This window comes from Geotrypetes seraphini, chromosome 16 (genome assembly GCF_902459505.1).
Source record: "Geotrypetes seraphini chromosome 16, aGeoSer1.1, whole genome shotgun sequence".
NCBI classification, from domain to species: Eukaryota; Metazoa; Chordata; class Amphibia; order Gymnophiona; family Dermophiidae; genus Geotrypetes; species Geotrypetes seraphini.
Window position 1 is genome coordinate 14,096,851 of NC_047099.1, and position 19,849 is coordinate 14,116,699.

General features: G+C 42.5%; 1 protein-coding gene and 1 pseudogene across 1 annotated transcript; both read left to right on the forward strand.

The window, feature by feature from the left end:
• Positions 1-1,270: 1,270 nt before the first annotated feature.
• PSME2 (proteasome activator subunit 2) lies at positions 1,271-12,920 on the forward strand. Its single transcript, XM_033923065.1, has 11 exons — positions 1,271-1,423; positions 2,043-2,075; positions 2,173-2,235; positions 5,768-5,854; positions 5,987-6,029; positions 6,213-6,310; positions 6,460-6,528; positions 7,094-7,161; positions 10,481-10,535; positions 11,212-11,298; positions 12,474-12,920. Exons 1-11 carry the CDS (start codon positions 1,376-1,378, stop codon positions 12,552-12,554), a joined length of 732 nt encoding a protein of 243 aa, XP_033778956.1. The 5' UTR covers positions 1,271-1,375; the 3' UTR covers positions 12,555-12,920.
• A 5,598-nt stretch (positions 12,921-18,518) lies between these two features.
• LOC117349686 lies at positions 18,519-19,431 on the forward strand (annotated as a pseudogene).
• Positions 19,432-19,849: the final 418 nt, after the last annotated feature.

Consider the following 19,849-nt stretch of genomic DNA (forward strand, 5'->3'; position numbering starts at 1 on the left):
TATCACCCCAGGTAGTGAGGGATCTGCATACCAAGTTTCGTTCAAATCGGTCCCACAGCTTCTTACTTTTTTTCCATTGACTTGAATGGGTGAAATCTGATTTTCTGTTTGTAGCTCCGCCCACATGTGCAGGTGGGCCGCGAGACCCACAGAACATATCACCCCAGGTAGTGCGGGATCTGCATACCAAGTTTTGATCAAATCGGTCAAGCCGTTTTTGAAGTACTGTGAGAATGGCAGCTTTTTACTTTTTTTCCATTGACATGAATGGGTGAAATCTGATTTTCTGTTTGTAGATCCGCCCACGTGTTCAGGTGGGCCACGAGACCCCCAGAACATATCACCCCCGGTAGTGAGAGATCTGCATACCAATTTTCGTTCAAATCGGTCCCACAGCTTTTTACATTGACTTGAATGGGTGAAATCTGATTTTCTGTTTGTAGCTCCGCCCACGTGTGCAGGTTGGCCACGAGACCCCCAGAACATATCACCCCAGGTAGTGAGGGATCTGCATACCAAGTTTCGTTCAAATCGGTCACACAGCTTTTTACATTTTTTCCATTGACTTGAATGGGTGAAATCTGATTTTCTGTTTGTAGCTCCGCCCACATGTGCAGGTGGGTCGCGAGACCCCCAGAACATATCACCCCCGGTAGTGAGAGATCTGCATACCGATTTTTGTTCAAATCGGTCCCACAGCTTTTTACATTTTTTCCATTGACTTGAATGGGTGAAATCTGATTTTCTGTTTGTAGCTCCGCCCACGTGTGCAGGTGGGCCGCGAGACCCCCAGAACATATCATCCCAGGTAGTGAGGGATCTGCATACCAAGTTTCGTTCAAATCGGTCAAGCCGTTTTTGCGTGATCGCGGCACATACATACACACATACATACACACATACCTCCGATTTTATATATATAGATTATTATTTTGTATTTTAACGTATATTCAAATTTGGATTTTAATGTAAATCGCTTAGTATTTTATGTATAAGCGATTCATCAAATTTCAAATAAACTTGAAACTTGAAAAGAGAAATGCATAGCATTGTCTCTCTCTCTAATTGCCTGTCTTGTTTTTCCTTGAATTTCTAGAAGCGGAGCCTTACAGTTTCTGGAATTCCCCTTTCTGCTTACAAACTGAAAGCTGCATTGAGTCTGTGCACACACTTCCCTCACCCTCAGGCTCCTAGATCTTGTCCGCATCCTGAGCCTGGCACGGTGCCTGCCAATCACTGGAGACCGGCAGCAAGCAAGCCGAAAGTGAAAGCAGCTTTGTAAAGTTGAATTGCCAGAAAGCAGAGAGAGGCAGCGAGGACGGTGAGAGAAAGAGACAGTAGGAAGCTGACAGCTCCAGGATCCAGCAATCCCATTATGGTGAAATCCTGTGCTCTGAAGATTAGCAATGACTCCAGGGAGAAGGTAGGAAGAAATCCTTTACAGCACCTCTAATCTCGGGATATTTTCTCCAGGAGAAGAGGGAGGCACTTCCAGACTGTGGCACAAACCCTTTCCTACTACCTGAAATAGAGTCTGCCCTTTTCACTCCAGGCAAATAACCCTGGGCAGTGTCCTCAAACTCACGGCCTGCCAGGTACTATTTTGAGGCCCCTCGATATGTTTATCATAATCACAAAAGTAAAATAAAACAGTTTCTTGATCATATGTCTCTTTAGCTATAAATGACAATATTATTATTAAGACTTAGCCAAAAGGAAAGATTTATAAACTATAAAGAGTTTTACCTCATGCAAAATTGTCATTTCTTTAATAAGACATTAACTATTTTTTTCTGAGGCCCTCCAAGTACCTACAAATCCAAAATGTGGCTCTGTAAAGGGTTTGAGTTTGAGACCACTACTCTGGAGCATAACGAAACCCCTCTTCACTAAAGTATAACATGAATTCTGCCTTCAACCTGAATACCCTGCTATCACCCCCTCTTGGCATGGCCTAACTCACTTTCTCCCTCCCTTGCAAAGCAGCTCAGCATCCATAGACAGAGTGAGAAATAAAATTCAGATCTTTCTCTCTTTCTCAGGTCGAGGTTTTCAAGAGCACCCTCTTCCAAGAGGTAAAGGACAACTCATCTGGATTTTGGGTTTTTTTCCATTTCCTTGGCTCTTTCTCTTCCATTCCGCAGCTTTTCTTTTCTCCTCCTTTTCTCTTAGGCCGAGGAATTCCTTTCTGGATTTATACCCATGAAGGTCATCCAGCTTGATAATCTCCTAAAGGTAAAATGAAATACATTTACATTTTATTTTATACACCACAATTATAGTAGATGCAAAACATGTACAATCAAAAATAATAATTATTTAAGCCACAACGGGAAGTGAGGTAGTGAAAAGAGTACAATACAGTATAATCTCGTTATAACAGACTTCAAGGGACGGGAAAAATGGTCCGTTATATCCAGAGTTGCATGTTTTAAAAACTTTGTTTAGGTCAACTTGAAATAACGTTCAATCAATGAACAACAGTCACTACACAACCATATCAGCAACATCAAGAACAAAACTCAGAAAAACATTGGTATGGCACGAAATGATTGCAAAACCAGAACACTAAAAGATGTTCTAAAGCATTATGTCGTACTGTACTGGAAAGAAAAATACTCAATCATTTTCTTCTGGGCTGCATTTTGATACTATATCACTGGCATGTCACGCGCCTTGTAGGTGGAGCCTGCATGTCCGTTTTAGCCAAAGAAAACTACAGCTAAAAGCGACTCTGGGGGCCAAATTGGTTGTCTGTTATATCCGAAAGTCCGTTATATGTAAGTCCGCTATATGTAATGATTTTCTGTATGTTTATAATAGGGCACGGCCAGGACCAGCGGACCTTGTCCACTATAGGCGAGGTTCCGTTATAAGCAAGTCCGTTATAACGAGATTATACTGTATCCAGAAGCAAAACTGTGTCTGAAGGCAGTGAGATCAACTGTCCATTGCTGCTTACAACCTGAATAGTAGTTGGATCCTAAGAACAGTGCCGGGAAGAGCTTTGGATTCTTGCCCAGAAATATCTAAGAAAAAGAAGGAAAAAAAACCCCAACAACAAATTTTTAGATTGAATCAGGTCTTTATCTGCCGTCAACTATTATGTTACAAGAAATAGGGATCATGAGACCAGTGGCGTAGTAAGGGGGGGATGCGGGGGCTGACTGCCCCAGGTGCCATCTTGCTAAGTGGGCGGCATCCCTCCTCCCCCGCTCTTCCCCTTGCTGCACGTGTGCACCTCTTGCCTTCCCCATACCTTTTGACTCCCCCGGCACGAAGTTGCTGCCCACGTCAACATTGGCGCTCTCTCTTTCATCAATCCTAGGGCCCATGCCTAGGAACTAAGGTCAGAGCGTGCTGTTCATGCTGGATAAGTTAAAAAGGTATGGGGAAGGGGGCACGCATGTGGCGGGGGAGGGGCGCCACTGCCCCAGACGCCGCTCACCCTTACGATGCCACTGCATGTGACAAATGTTTTAAGAGGTATTTTAAATTGTGTAAATGAAGAGGGCACTGCTGTTACCTTAGAACAGTTTGTTTCCACACCTATCCTGGAGGAACCTCAGCCGCTCAGGTTTTCAGGATATCTGCAATAAATATTCATGAGATTGATTAGCATATACTGCTTCCAGTGTGGATATCCAGAAAACCTGGCAAGAGTTCCACCAGGACAAGTTTGGAAACCATTGTCTTAGAATGACCAAGTGATTGGGTTATGAAGCTGGGCCTGTTTTGTAAACCTGCCAGTGCATTATGGACACTGTAGTACCTCTTTCCCTTTTGTAATAAAAGCAAGTGGTTCAGAGAACATCCGAAAGAGGTATCAGAAAGCTAGGACTTGCCCAAAGCCTATAAGTTGGGTAATACAGAAGCTCTTGAGTAATCCTGTGATCTGTCTCCAAAGACAGGTTCATTTGGAAGTTTTTAACCCAGCTTAAACTCCTCCAGAGATTAGGCCACTAAGAAGCCCTGGAGCATGTGTTTCGTATGAGGAAAGACTAATGAGGTTAGGGCTCTTCAGCTTGGAAAAGAGATGGCAAAGGGGGGGATATGATTAGAACATAAGAACTGCCACTGCTGGGTCAGACCTGGGGTCCATCTTGCCAAGCAGTCCGCACACGCAGTGGCCCTCTGGTCAAAGGCCAGCGTCCTAACTGAGACTAGCCCTACCTGCGTACGTTCTGGTTCATCAGGAACTTGTCTAACTTTGTCTTGAATCCCTGGCGGGTGTTTTCCCCTATGACAGACTCCAGCAGAGCGTTCCAGTTTTCTAACACTCTCTGGGTGAAGAAGAACTTCCTTATGTTCGTACGGAATCTATCCTCTTTCAATTTTAGAGGGTGCCCTCTTGTTCTCCCTACCTTGGAGAGGATGAACAACCTGCCCTTATCTACTAAGTCTATTCCCTTCAGTACCTTGAATGTTTCGATCATGTCCCCTCTCAATCTCCTCTGTTCGAGGGAGAAGAGGCCCAATTTATATAATCTTTTGCTGTATGGCAACTCCTCCAGCTCCTTAACCATCTTAGTCGCTCTTCTCTGGACCCTTTCGAGTAGTACTGTGTCCTTCTTCATGTACGGCGACCAGTGCTGGACGCAGTACTCCAGGTGAGGGTGCACCATGGCCCGGTACAGCGGCATGATAACCTTCTCTATTCTGTTCGTGATCCCCTTCTTTATCATTCCTAGCATTCTGTTTGCCCTTTTCGCCGCCACCGCACATTGCGCGGACGGCTTCATCAACTTGTTGATCATAACTCCCAAGTCTCTTTCCTGGGAGGTCTCTCCAAGTACCGCCCTGGACATCCTGTATTCGTGCATGAGATTTTTGTTACCTACGTGCATCACTTTACACTTATCCACGTTAAACCTCATCTACCATGTTGGTGCCATTCCTCGAGCCTGATTATGTCACGTTGCAGATCTTTGCATTCCCCCTATGTCTTCATTACTCTGAATAACTTCGTATCGTCCGCAAATTTAATCACCTCACTCGTCGTACCAATGTCCAGATCGTTTATAAAGATGTTGAAGAGCACGGGTCCAAGCACCGAGCCCTTCGGCACCTTACTGGTGACGCTCTTCCAATCCGAGTATTGTCCATTTACCCCCCACTCTCTGTTTCCTATGCTCCAAAGTTCTACAAAATCCTGAGTGGCGTAGAATGGGTAAAGTTGAATCGATTTTTCACTCTTTCAAAAATTACAAAGATGAGGGGGCACTCAATGTAGTTACAATGAAATACCTTTTAAAACAAATATAAGGAAATATTTATTCACTGATAAATAGTTAAGCTCTAGAACTCCTTACCAGAGGATGTTGTAACAGTAGTTTGCATAGCTGGGTTTAAAAAAAGGTTTGGACAATTTCCTGGAGGAAAAGTCCATAGTATCCTACAATGTTCCATCTAAGGATTGGCTGGATGCATGCAAATGATTTTTTATATGAGCGACAAGTTCTAAAAACCAACAATTGTCCAGATTTGCAAGTATTTTTGTGAGTGACACTCCTACAACATATGAGCGATCGTTCATGCACTCCACATGGAGGGAACATATTATGACAGATATGGAGGAAGCCACTTATTGCCCAGGGATTGGTAGCATAGAATGTTGCTACTATTTGGGTTTCTGTCAGGTGTGTGTGACCTGAATTGGTCACTTTTAAAAACAGGTTATTGGACTGGATGGACCATTGCCCTATGCTTATGTTCTTATGACATTTTTGTGACGAGTTGACTTTTAATTTTCTATTTTCCTTGGCAGGATGGGTCTCTGAATCTGACTGATCTCTCCTGTGTTCATGTTGAGCTGGATATTCCTATCCCAGACCCTCCACCAAAGGAAGATGAAGTAAGCAAGTGAAAAGTTAGGGGATCAGAGCAGGCCATGAAGGGGACACAAGGAGGCACGTTATCTATGTTCAACAAACTATCACAACCTCAGTCATAATTTTTACCATTTGCTTTCATACCCCCTCCCCAGGAGAGTTCAAAAATGGAAACAGACAAGGAAGAAAAAAAAGAAAGTAAGGAAAGCATCAATATTTAATTCTTATGTTATATTCTTGATTGTTTTATGGCTGTCCATGTTCATCCATCTTCCTCTTTCTGTATGTTCCGCCTCTCTCTTTGTATACTTTCATGTCACTGGTCCACTATGTTACTATGTCACTAGTCCACTTGTGTTGCTACCTTCTGTTTCTTCCCAGCCCCAAAATGTGGCTTTCTGAAGAGCAATGAGAAGATACAGAGCCTTCTGAATCAGTTGAAACCAGAAGTGCGCATCCTTAAGGAAAAGTGCATCATGGTAACTTCAAAATGAATCTTGCAAATTAGCATGCTAAAAACCAGCCTCCTTCTATTGAAGTCAAGTTAATGTATTTCTGGAAATATTAACTTCTGTTCTTCACAATACAGATCATAAAAAAAATAATAATTCTGCGATTGCAATTTCAGATCATCACTTGGATTCAGCACTTGATCCCAAAAATTGAGGATGGAAATGATTTTGGAGTAGCAATCCAGGTAAGACTTAGAGCAGAGAGAAAGTGCTACTACTACTACTACTATTTATCACTTCTATGGCACTGAAAGACTTACCGAGCTCGTAAGAGTTTACAGTCTAACTTGTACAAACAGATATGACTTATAGAGTTGAGGATGCAGAACCCAAAGTGAAAGGAATTAGGAATTGGAAGCTTCCCTTCCCCAGTATCTTTTTAATGTTCACAGCATGAGCAGCAACCCCAACCTGCTGCTCGAGCCAGCATCAGCTCTTCCTCCGATGTTACTTCCTGGACCCGCACCTAGGAAGTGACATCACAGGAAGAGCTGGTGCAAGCAGCAGGTTGGGGTTGCTGCTCATTCCGCGAATGTTAAAGAGGTACAGGGAAGGGGGCATACACACACCTGGCTCCTGGGGAATGAGGGGCGGGGAATGAGTGGATGGGAGTGGGGGGCCGAAGAAGAGGGCAGGGGAGGGGCACCACTGCCCCGATGCCTCTCATCCTCACTACACCACTGGTTGAAAGCAGTCTCAAAGAGATGGGCTTTAAACTTGAACTTAACCACTGTCTCTTTCTTTCTGCAGGAGAAGGTGTTAGAGAGGATCACCGCCATTAAAACCAAAGTGGAAACTTTTCAAACCAACATTTCTAAGTAAGGAGCAAAGGCTTGAAAAAGACACTGGGAGATGTATGAAGACATTGACAAGGGGAGAAAAAGAGGCAAAGACATTAAGGAAAGGGTGAAATGTGGAGAGAGGAAGATATGAGACTGAAGTAGGGATGAGAGAGAAGGAACTGAAAGGGATCATAGCTGAATTGCTTCAACTAATAGCCAATCTGTCGATCAAATCGGGAAAGATTCTGGAAGACTGGAAGGTGGCGAATATTACACCGATCTTCAAGAAAGGTTCTAGGGGAGATCCAGGGAACTACAGACTGGTGAGTCTGACCTCGGTACCAGGAAAGATGGTAGAGTCACTGATAAAGGACAGCATCATTGATCACCTTGACGGACATGGGCTGATGAGGACCAGTCAGCACGGTTTTAGCAAAGGCAGATTGTGTTTGACGAACTTGCTGCACTTCTTTGAGGGAGTAAACAGACAGATAGACAAGGGCGATCCAGTCGACATTGTATATCTGGATTTTCAGAAGGCATTCGACAAGGTTCCGCATGAACGACTACTTCGGAAAATTGCAAGACATTGAATCGAGGGTGAAATACTCACATGGATTAAAAACTGGCTGGAGCATAGGAAACAGAGAGTGGGGGTAAATGGACAATACTCGGACTGGAAGAGCGTCACTAGTGGGGTGCCGCAGGGCTCGGTGCTTGGACCCGTGCTCTTTAACATCTTTATAAATGATCTGGACATAGGTACGACGAGCGAGGTGATTAAATTTGCAGATGATATGAAGTTATTCAGAATAGTAAAGACGCAGGGGGATTGCGAAGATCTGCAATGTGACATAATAAAGCTCGAGGAATGGGCATCGACATGGCAGATGAGGTTCAACGTGGATAAGTGTAAAGTGATGCATGTCGGTAACAAAAATCTCATGCACGAATACAGGATGTCCGGGGCGGTACTTGGAGAGACCTCCCAGGAAAGGGACTTGGGAGTTCTGATCGACAAATCGATGAAGCCGTCCGCACAATGTGCGGTGGCAGCAAAAAGGGTAAACAGAATGCTAGGAATGATAAAGAAGGGGATCACGAACAGATCAGAGAAGGTTATCATGCCGCTGTACCGGGCCATGGTACGCCCTCACCTGGATTACTGTGTCCAGTACTGGTCACCGTACATGAAGAAGGACACGGTACTACTCGAAACGGTCCAGAGAAGAGCAACTAAGATGGTTAAGGAGCTGGAGGAGCTGCCGTACAGTGAAAGATTAGAGAAACTGGGCCTCTTCTCCCTCGAACAGAGGAGATTGAGAGGGGACATGATCGAAACATTCAAGGTACTGAAGGGGATAGATTTAGTAGATAAGGACAGGTTGTTCACCCTCTCCAAGGTAGGGAGAACAAGAGGGCACTCTCTAAAGTTGAAAGGGGATAGATTCCGTACAAACGTAAGGAAGTTCTTCTTCACCCAGAGAATGGTACAAAGCTGGAATGCTCTTCCAGAGGCTGTTATAGGGGAAAACACCCTCCAAGGATTCAAGACAAAGTTAGACAAGTTTCTGCTGAACAAGAACGTGCGCTGGTAGGGCTAGTCTCAGTTAGGGTGCTGGTCTTAGACCAGAGGGCCGCCGCATGAGCGGACTGCTGGGCATGATGGACCACTGGTCTGACTCAGCAGTGGCAATTCTTATGAGCATGTTCCACTTTTGTCAAGGTTGTTGTCAACATGGGTGGACACAGGGCAATGCAGCTATTGACACCACCTTTAGTTTTCCTCTCAGTAGTTCCTGCTACTGATGATGATTGGGTGGACCTCACTCCAAAGTAGAGAGGCCATGGTCAATTCTGGCCCACCCACCTATTACTACACCTGCAACTTAGAGCAGAGCTGTCAAACTCAGGCTTGTGGGCCAAATTTGGCCCACAGAGTAATTAAATTTGGCCCAAGATTTGGCCCTCTCTTTCTTCCCTCCCTCCATCCTGGCTGCCCGGTCTCACCTTTAAAGCAGCCTGCAGAGGATCGCCGGTTGGATGTAGAAATTCTAGCAGGCTGCCGTAGCCTCCACTGCATGTTCCCTCTGCCTCTATCCCACCCCTGATGTCAGAAGAGGGGCGGGACTGCGGCAGAGGGAACGTGCTGTGGAGGCTGACGGCAACCTGTTAGGATCACTTCAGCACTGGTAATTCTCAGCAGGCTGCCTTAATTAGCTGAAGGAGAGACCAGGGGGGTAGCCAAAGGATGCTACAAAAAAGGGGAACATGCAGGCTTTCGGTGGGGGGGGGGGGGCTGGTGTAGAAGTACATGGATGGAGGAAAGTGGATGGTCCAAAGAGACATGCATATGCCGGACTGAGGGGGAGGGAAAACAATAATGGGTCTAAAAACAGAGGAGAGAGAGAGATGGTGGAAAATGGGATTTATGAAGGGAAGGAACAGAAAGGGAAAGAAGTTGGACTCAAGGGATAGTGTAGAGGGAGGAATATAGATACTAGATAGGAGGATAGTTAGGAAGAGAAAGGGAGAGATGGTGGGCACTGGGGTGGTGGGGAAGGAGGGAGAGATGCTGGGAGGGAGAGATGCTAGATGAAAGGGTAGTTGAGAAAAGGAGAGATGACGGATCTGGGGATGGTGGGGTCCATCACTGCAGCTGCGGGGATGTAGACAAAAAAAAGAAAAAATGTCAGACCTCTGGGGGAGGGAAGGGAAACAGAAGGGGAGGACAGAGATGAAAGATGGATGGTTAGCATGGAGAAAGAAGAAAATGACAAATGGGCAGGAGACCCTGGCAAGCGAGTTATCAGAAGACAACCAGAGCCTGGGTCCAACATGATTTGAATAATGACCAGACAACAAAAGGTAGAAAAAAATCATTTTATTTTCTATTTTGTGATTACAATATGTCAGATTTGAAATGTGTATCCTGCCAGAGCTGGTGTTAGATTACAATCATGAACTAGGACCTAAAAGAGAGAGGAAAAGTCTTTTTTAATTTATTTTGTTTACATCACAGAGCCGGCATGGGGTTGGAGAGGTTGTAACCCTATACTTCTACAAAGACAAAGGGGTCCTTTTATTAAGGTATGCTAATGACCCCTAAGTAAATTTGGGCCAAATAAAAGTCGTGGGCCAAATAAAAAATTTGGCCCACGACTTAGCCTATGTTTTAGATTTCGGTCCCTTATGTGATTGAGTTTGACACCCCTGACTTAGAGCCCACAGTCTAGGCCAGGGGTTCTCAACCCAGTTCACAGAACATATCCAGTCAGGTTTTCAGCATACCCACAATGGATTCACATGAGATAAATTTGCATGCATTATCAGCTTTTTTCTTTGCATCTTGCAGGTATTTCTCTGAGCGAGGAGATGCTGTGGCCAAAGCTTCCAAGGAAACATATGTGGTGAGTGAACATTTCTGAGTTTCTTTCTGCCTTTTTCTCTTCCCTGGACTTCTGGGCTTTGTACAAGTTCAACTGCTGGACGTTTCTCTGAAACTCTGAACCACAGAGCACAGAGAAAGGGAGACAGAAAAGCAGAAAAGTACAATATTGTAGATCTAGTTTGCATATATGTCCGAGAGAATACTGTAGAATGATTAGCAGGTCAATATTCAACCACTGTTAGTGTTTCTTTTTGATTTATTTTTTTATGTTGGCTGGAGTACTATACTAAAATAATAAACTGGATTCAGTGCCACTGTTCAGAAAATGGCAGAAGATAAATATCTGGATAAGGCAGTCAGCAATGGAGCTTATTTAAATAGTGGCAATATACAGCCTGTAATCCAGAAAACTTAGGACACAGAAGATTGAATATTGCCATCATCTGAATAAGTTCTAGGACAACCCCTTCTCATTTGCAACTCTTTCCCAGTACTCTCTGAATAGTCAGAGAAGGTTGGTATGAATATGCAAAAGCACTATCCAGATACTAAGCACTGTGCTTTCAAATACTGCTCTAGATTTTTTTTTGAGGGGGGAGGGAGGATAGGGGGCAGAATAATCAGTGGAATTAGATACTATGATATTCATTGAGACCCTAAATTTCCCTTGACCTGTCATCCTCCTCTAATTGCAGATGGATTACCGCATGCTGGTGCATGAGAAAGACGAGGCAGCATATGTAGAAATACGCAGTATTCTAATGGACCTGCGCGGGTTTTATGTGAGTTTCTGATTTTAGAGATATGTTTAGTGTACTTTGTTCAATAACCTTAACCCTTAAAGCAACTCCTCTAATTTATACGAACACCAAGGCCCAAACTATCAAACCACTATAGTCCCATCCTCCATCTTACCCCGAACCAGCGAACTATTATAGTCATCTTTGTTTGGACTAACCTAACCTTTACTACTACTGCTACAAACACTAATCCCTTATAATTACTACTACCACTTCAACTACTACTTACTAGTAGTACTTAGTATTTCTGCTATTCCCTTCAACAATCACTACCACTACTCTTTACAACTACTACCACTACTAGCTACTATTGCTTCTGCTACTTTTACTAATCGTTACTAATACTGCTACTACCAATAGTTCTACTACTACTGCAAATCGTTATAACTGCTACTACCACTACTACTGTTATTACTACTAATCCTTACAGTGGTTCTGAAAAGTTCTCAGCCCAACCGAAAAGAGAATGATGTGGCTATTGTTCAATCAATGACCTGAAACAATGTCAAAACGTAGAATTTTACTTCTACAAATTGGAACTTAACAATGTAAGGTAACACTCTTTTCAGTTTTAGTGGCACAATAATGCTCAGAATTTAAGAAGTTGGTTGGTTGGGCTGAATTATTTTTTAAAGAAAATGACTGAAGTACTAGCCTAGTGGTTGGAACAGAAGGGGTTAAATTCTGCTTCTCTCTATCTTATGTTCCTTGTGTGCCTGAGCATGTTCCTTAACTCTTCATTGTCTCAGAAATAAATGTGAAGGTTAATTTTGCATAGGATGGCTGGGTTGATTATAGCCCCTTCCCCCCCCGCCAATTCTATATATATATATATATATAACTCAAAATTGCATGTGCAAATTTAGGTGCACATCTAAATTGTGTGTGTAATTTACCCCATCCTTTTTTTTTTTTTTGCAAAACAGTGCACTGGCTGACACGCACCAAAAACCTCTTGCGCAGTTGTGTAATTGGGTGCTAACAATTGATTAGTGGCAATAATTGGAATTTACGTGGGCATCTTTATGCTTGTTATTCTATAAAGATATGCTTGTACATTTTTCCGTGTGGAGAATTAAGGGCATAATATTTTAGGATGGTTTTCATTCAAATGGAAGTACATCAGTATTCATTTCCTGCTGTTTATATGCTTTAAGGTGGAACTTGACGACATCATCACAAAGAACCTAGAGAAAATCACTAACCCCAAAGGGGAAGAAAAACCATCCATGTACTAAGTCTCCAGATCTTCTCTCTATCTTCGGAGGGACTTTTTTCTGCACTTTGAGTCCTCAGACTTTGAGTCCTCAGACTTTCTGGCTGGGATTGGGTTGCGATCCCTTGGTATCTCAGCTGTCTATGAACCTATTTGGAAGGGGAAGGAATTGAAGCATTGTAATATGTTCCTCTTCAGCCATATGATCAGTTTCTTCTATTGTGTAGTAGGGAAATTTGTAGTTAATCTGATTCAATAAATTGTGTCCAAATGTTGTCAATATAAAAAATAATAAGCAATGGATTAAAGAAAATGGCCTCCACTATACTGTACATGGGTTAAAAGTATCTGTGCGTATTAATCTAAATTAAAGATTATTCTGCAAATATTTGATTTTTTTTTTTCTGTGCATATTGTCACCACCTATGTTCTGGCCGAGCGGTTTTTGGTAGCTAGGCAGAGACCTATAACTGACACTCCGGCGTGAGCCCCTTTGAAGTAGGGCCACCTTCAAGCAGGATACCTCTAGTTTATCACCTGGGTTAGATGTGGTGTGTTCTTGGTACAGAAACGCCAGAAGTCAGAATGGCTTCAGCTGTAAATTATAGCTTTTATTAGGCCCGTGGCCTCAGCAACAACAGGCCAGCCCGGTTTCCCCGGCGGCATAAACTTTACACACAAAAAACAGGCTCTTCTTTAACTCAAACATAATCAGGCATGCTCTGGACTTCTTAAAAAGAAATCATAATATTAAAAGTCCTCTTCACCAGAGTATCCTAACTAAAAGTGCAACTGTTATCAATCAAAAGTTCATTCAGTTTCAATGCAGAACAGCTAGTAGTACTGAGCTGGGTAAACAGGGACTTTCTTTCCCCAGCATTCATAAACAGTCCTTAGCCAGCGTTTGGGTTAAGACTCTGAAGGCATGTCAAAGCAGCTCCTGATTGGTGTAACCATGACTTTAGTATAAGGAAGTGGTGGTCGGAAAATACCGCAAATTACTGAGTCCGCGATTCGCAAATTTGTGGAGGTTTCCTGTATAGCAAACATACCATAGAAATGATAAAAACAGTCCCCATTATCTTTTGATTAACCTTGTTTTGTTCTGAAGTTTTCCTTTATAATCTTCCTACATAATTAGTTTCTACAGGGTGAGTGAGCACACCTAAGAATTCTCCATGGATCAGGAAAGCCCCAGCGAGCTACAAGCTTAGTATAAAAGAATATCCCTTAGCTCAGAACCATAGGCTTAAAACACAGAGATGACAAAGTCAGTGTTCTTCAACTTCAACAAGATGGAGGATTTTCCTTTGACGAGACACCTTCCTTGATTTCTTGATAACAGTATATCAGATCCTTCATTGACCTGGGATATGGTGCTGATGAGTTAATAAACACTACATTACAGGGTGGAGATTTAATTATCTCACTGTCAGTAAGTGACTCCTTTTTTTTATGTCTTCACAAATGATTATGTTCTTCTCTTTCCTAATAGCAGTGAATGTAGATCCCCCTCCATGTTTATTTGCTCAGTATACTTTTGTCCCTTTCTAAAATCAGCAACTAAATTTATAAAACACAATGGACTCCTTTTACTAAGATGTGCTAACAGATCAAGGCACATATATTTGGCAGCACATAGCTGAATTTGAGATGACGGGTCAAAGCGCGCGAGGACAAAGGCACGCCGACAACCGAGCACAGACAACTGAGCGCAGGGCTTAATCATGCTGAAGAAACCCCGTATTTTAAAGGGCTCTGATGGGTTGTGTGTGTGGGGGAAACCCCCCCACTCTACTTAATAGGGATCACGCTGCTGTGGGGGGGGGGTATAACCCCCCACATTATACTGAAAACAACTTTTTCCCTAAAAACAGAGAAAAAGTTAAGTTTCCAGTATAATGAGGGAGGTTACAACCCCCCACAACGCCAGCGCGATCTCTATTAAGTAAAGTGGGGGGTTCCCCACCAACACCCCCCTGTTGGAGCCCTTTTTTTACGTTTTTTCTTTGGCGCGATTAAATCCTGTGCTCGGTTGTCGGCGCGCCTCTGTCCTCGCGCGCTTTAGACTATGAACCGAATTCGATGTGGAACTTTTTTTTTTTTTTTTAAATTGGTCTAAATGACATGATAATTGAAAATTCCTTTAAAATGTTTTTCTTTTTTTTTTAAACTATAAAATTAAGTTCCGCACAGAAATAACCTACGCCAATGGTCCTACCAGTACCTAATGATGCCTACTCGAAAAGTAGATATAGTTAGGGGCAGGATTTGGGTGTAGAAAGACTTAGGGCTCCTTTTACAAAGTCACGCTAAATTTCCGTGCGCGCTAGCTGCTACCGCCTCCTTTTGAGCAAGTGATAGATTTTTGACTAGCACGCGCTATAGTGCACGCTAATCCAGTGCGTGCATTAAAAATGCTAGCGCACCCTTGTAAAAGGAGCCCTTAGGCTTCGCTAGGCATCTGAGGTAGGTGCTGTTATATTAGGCGAGAAAAACCCTGATTTTGGGCTCCTTTTATCAAGCTGCGATGGAACATTTTAGGGCAGGCTGGCGAGGTAAGTGCTTCTACACTCATAGGAATTGAATGAGTGTTGGAGCATTTATCTCATTGGCCTGTGCTAAGCTCTACCGCACTTGATAAAAGGAACTCTTAGAGACTCCAAACAATGCTTAACTTCGTTTAGACACTGCTCGGTGCGATTCTACAAAGTGCAGACACTAAGGGTTAACACGTGCTAATGCATTAAGGTGCGCTAAATCCATAGGTGCACCTTAGTAAAAGGACCCCAATATCTTATAAGCTGCAAAAATTCTAACTGAATGTTTGTACCTTCCTCTGCAGATTTTTTTTAATTTATTTGTAGTAAATTAATTTCTAATTTATATATTGCCACATCTAAATGTGTCTAGTGTGTAAACTAATTATATCTCTGGGGAATCTTTTGTTGATGTGACATCTAAATGGACTTGTCAAAAATCTAGACTAAAGCAACAAAGAGAGGGAATCAAGGTACGAGTACACAGCAAAGCAGTGAACAAGAAGAAAGCACCAAGGGCCTCATAGAATGGGACAAAACATTCTCTGTAGTGGAAGACCCGACATGGGCTATATTTCTGCACAAATGCCTGCGCCAGGAGTCAATGCCAAAAATGACTTCAATGTGGAAAGGTTCAAAAGCAGAAAACAACCAATTGGAACCCAAGTGACGTGAAATAAAGATTTTTTTATTTTTATTATTATTTTTTAATTTATCATTTTACATTTAATTATTAAGTGTAAACTTGTACAGGAAGCAAAATTTAAGGCAAAAACTTATCATCAATACAAATCAAACATTTAACAATATATTATAACAATATGCTTAAATTTCAACTCAAGTCCTCCTTTTTGGATCCAAGGTAACAAAAGCAAGATTTAATATAAAATATGTAAAGAAGAATACCACAACTAGATTTAAACTGAACTCAGGGATAGCCCATAAATTTTCATCTTTATCTAGGGCTTAGCTCTTATCTTTTTCATTCTCCAGCTGGAAAGGTTCAAAGAAAACATATTTTTGTGAAGAATAATAAACAATACATTTACATGGATGATGCAAGTAAAAATTCTTTACGATGTCTCTGGGTATCTTGGGCAAGATCGGGATACATTTGTATCTTCATGCCTAGGAATTGCTTCTGATTATTTTTAAAGAAAAGTCTCAAAAACCAGTTTTTGTCTGGGGCCAAAGCCACTGTTAATAATACGGTTGAAGGTACCACCCTTTCCCTATCGGATAATTCCAATAGGGTAGACACATTCAAAGTCTCCTGAACAATTTCTTGCTGTTGTTGCATGTGTCAATGGAGGTATCACCTCCTCTGATAATTCCAAAATTCCCCAACATGTATCTTTTCAGCATCTCCCTAGGAGTTATCATAGTGACTATGGGAAAATTAACCAATCTTAGATTATTACTGTGAGAGAAATTTTCCAAAGACTCAAGCTTCCTCCTAAGATTAGTATTGTCTTTGATAAATGTCTCATAGAGCTGTTTGGTCTTTGATATCTCCTGATTAATGTTAGCAATTTCCTTTTTTTGATTCTGTTACTTTCTGAATATCAATTCTGAACATCAATATCTGAATATCAATAGTATGGACTTTTATTTTCTCTTCTAATTGATGAAATTGAGGATTTATTAAATTAGGTATACTAGCTACCAAGTCCCAGATATACTCTAATGTTACCTCCCGGGGTTTCTACACTTGAGGTACATGAACCACAGGTTCCAATTCCTCTCCAGCTGATCGTTCTCCTCGTTGGTCACTGTCCTGGATTCGCCAGTCCCCTGCTGTTATCGACTCCTCAGTCTCCATGCCTTGACTCTCCTGTAAATGTAGGGAGTCTGGCTCCAAGCTCCCATCAGCATTTTCACCGGCCTCCAGTTGCGTCAGAGGAGAAGCTTCCGCCCACACACACGCAACTGCAGGCAGGCTTTGCTGGCTTCAGTAAGTTTTTTACGAAAGCGCCATGAAGGTAAGGGGGAGGGAAGGAGATAGATTTGGCTGTAGGTAAGTAGGAAGGGAGGGAGGGGGGCCGCGCATGATCGATGACTGCTCTCCTTCCCTCCCTTAAGTTTCAATTTTTTACTAACGCGCCCCAAAGGTAAGGAGGGGAGGGAGATTCTCGGGCGAAGGGGACGGCAGGGACGGGGATGGGGTTGTGAAGGGAACGGCAGGGATGGGGCGGTGAAGGGGACGGTGGTTCGGTGACGGGGCAGTGACGGGGACAGATTTTTTCCCCGTGTCATTCTCTAACTCAGCGTGGTTTCCAGTCCCTGAGAGATCGCCTGCGTTCCGCCCATCCGGGGCGTCTCCAGCGGGAGAATCACCGACGGCTGAAGGGCATGCGACAGATAAGCTCCTTTATGTTGCCCAAACCGGCTGCTTCAGAGCTCCGCGAGGCCCCAGCTGAGCTCTTTCCTCTCCGTTTGGGCATCTCCGTTCATAAAGGTAAAGTTTGCCGATAAAAGTCTGATGTTTGACGAGCTCACCGACGCATGACGTGCAGCTAAATTAGTCAGCGTCCATCTTGGTTCCCCCTCTAACCCCTTCTCTAAATAAAGATTTTGCCAGCTTGGCTCAGTTTCTTTCAAGGAAAGCAGCAGAGCGCTGTTTTCCTTGAGAGAAGCCACCAGAGTGATCTATGCTACCAGTACTATGAATTATTTCTATAGCGCTACCAGAAGCACGCAGCACTGTACAGAGTCACAAAGAAGAAGATAGTTCCTGCTCGAAAGAGCTTACAATCTAAACAGACAAGACAGACAAACAGGATGTCATGTACAGTATACAGTTTAAGGGGAACGGTTAATCAGCCGTTTGGTGTTAGAATACTGCGCTGCTTTAATGGAAGAAGCAACTAACTCCATAGTCAAACAAACTCAAGGATTAATACCAGCTGCACATACAGTGGTTATCTACTCCTATTCTAGCTGAACTTGTATTTATGCATTTTTCTGATTTCACACACAGCTTTCTGTCTGTTAGTTCCCTTATTCTCTTACCATTGTTACTCTATCTTATCTGTCTATGTTCCACCTGTCCTATGTCTATGTCACCTGTTTATGTTCCACCTGTCTATGTTCCATCTGTCTATGTTCCACCTCTCCTAACACTGCTAAGATATTTTATTATGCGTTGTGTTAACATTGGAAGTACTGGTATTTGAATATTTCTACAGGAATTATCGACATATTCTTGCAGTACACCACCTTGAATGAATTTTTTTAAAAAGGCTGTAAATAAAGCCTAATTAATAAATAATAGAACCAGTGATGAACAATGGTATACTGGATATGGTACATAAAAATGAGGAATGTATTTCTAACGCTGGGGGTGGAGGTGGATGGGGGGGGGGGGGGTTCACCTGAATTCTGATGATCAACATGAAGCATGATTTATTATGATCTTGGCTCCTTCCAGGTTACATGTTCAAGAGATGCAAGGAAGAAACCAAACGCAAGTGACATATTTTATCCTTTGTGGACTCTCCATTCATCAGGCAGCTCAGCTTCCTCTCTTTACACTTTTTTTAGCTATCTACATCCTCACTTTAGTTGGGAATATGGCAATAATTATGTTGGTGTGGTCCGCACCTCGCCTACACAAGCCTATGTACATTTTCCTTAGTAATTTATCTTTTGTTGAAATCTGGTACACCACTAGCACTGTCCCCAAAATGCTTTTTGGTTTATTATCTAGAATGAACTCTATTTCTTTCAATGGTTGCTTCTTACAGTTTTATTTCTTCTTCTGCTTTGGTACGACTGAGTGTTTCCTTCTCACTGTCATGGGCTATGATCGATATCTAGCCATCTGCCACCCCCTCCGCTACAATGTGTTAATGAGCAGTAAGATATGTTCCTGTTTGGCTGCTTCTTGCTGGATTTTTGGGTTCCTTTGGCCACTGACCCCCATATTATTAGTACTGCAGCAGCGGTTCTGTGGGCCAAATCAGCTTAATCATTTCCTGTGTGATCCAGGGCCTCTGCTGGAACTTTCTTGTGTAAGGTCCTATGGAACAGAAATGGCCATTTCTGTATGTATTGCCTTAATGCTCCTTCACTTTTGTATCTTATACTTTCATTATACAAACCATAGTAAAAATCCCTTCCTCATCTGGGCGTCTTAAGGCCTTTTCCACCTGTGCCTCTCACCTTATTGTGGTGACCATTTTCTTTGGATGCGTTATGTATATGTATATTAGACCACCAGGAAACCACCCTTTCTACATGGATAAGGTTGTTGCTGTATTCTATACTGTTGTGACACCCCTTCTAAATCCAGTAATCTATACTCTAAGAAACAAGGAAGTTTTACTTGTGGTGAAAAAAATAATACAAATCCAGTAACGTGCAGAACTTGTGAGAATTGTCTGTTCTAATTTCCTACAGCTGATAATTTTAATGCAGGGCTTATTAAAATTTGTCCCATGCCCCACAACCAATGAGACTTTAAAGATGTACATTATAAATATATATAAAACTACTCATTTTGTCTACCATTGTGTATTTATGGGAAATGAACTAGGAAGTGATCATGCACCTGTACTGTATATTTCTCCTCAATGTGCTTATAAAACCTCTTTGAGAACTGACTTTTGTTGCCCTAAATATTTGCGTCCCAATGCCTCCATGGGGCATATGTTTATACTTGTTCTAAGACTCAATACTTTTGGACACAGCTTTTCCATGTATCTTGCATCTTAACGCTTAAAATGTTATTTTCAATAAACCATGTAATTAATCCTGTTTCAAAGGGCATGAAAGC

Bases quoted from the DNA above. Each gene is read 5' to 3' on its own strand.
- PSME2 (XM_033923065.1), top strand. From the start codon at position 1,376: ATGGTGAAATCCTGTGCTCTGAAGATTAGCAATGACTCCAGGGAGAAG. The intron at 1,424-2,042 runs GTAGGAAGAAAT...TCTCTTTCTCAG, and splicing joins GCAATGACTCCAGGGAGAAG to GTCGAGGTTTTCAAGAGCAC. The intron at 6,030-6,212 runs GTAAGGAAAGCA...GTTTCTTCCCAG, and splicing joins CAAGGAAGAAAAAAAAGAAA to CCCCAAAATGTGGCTTTCTG.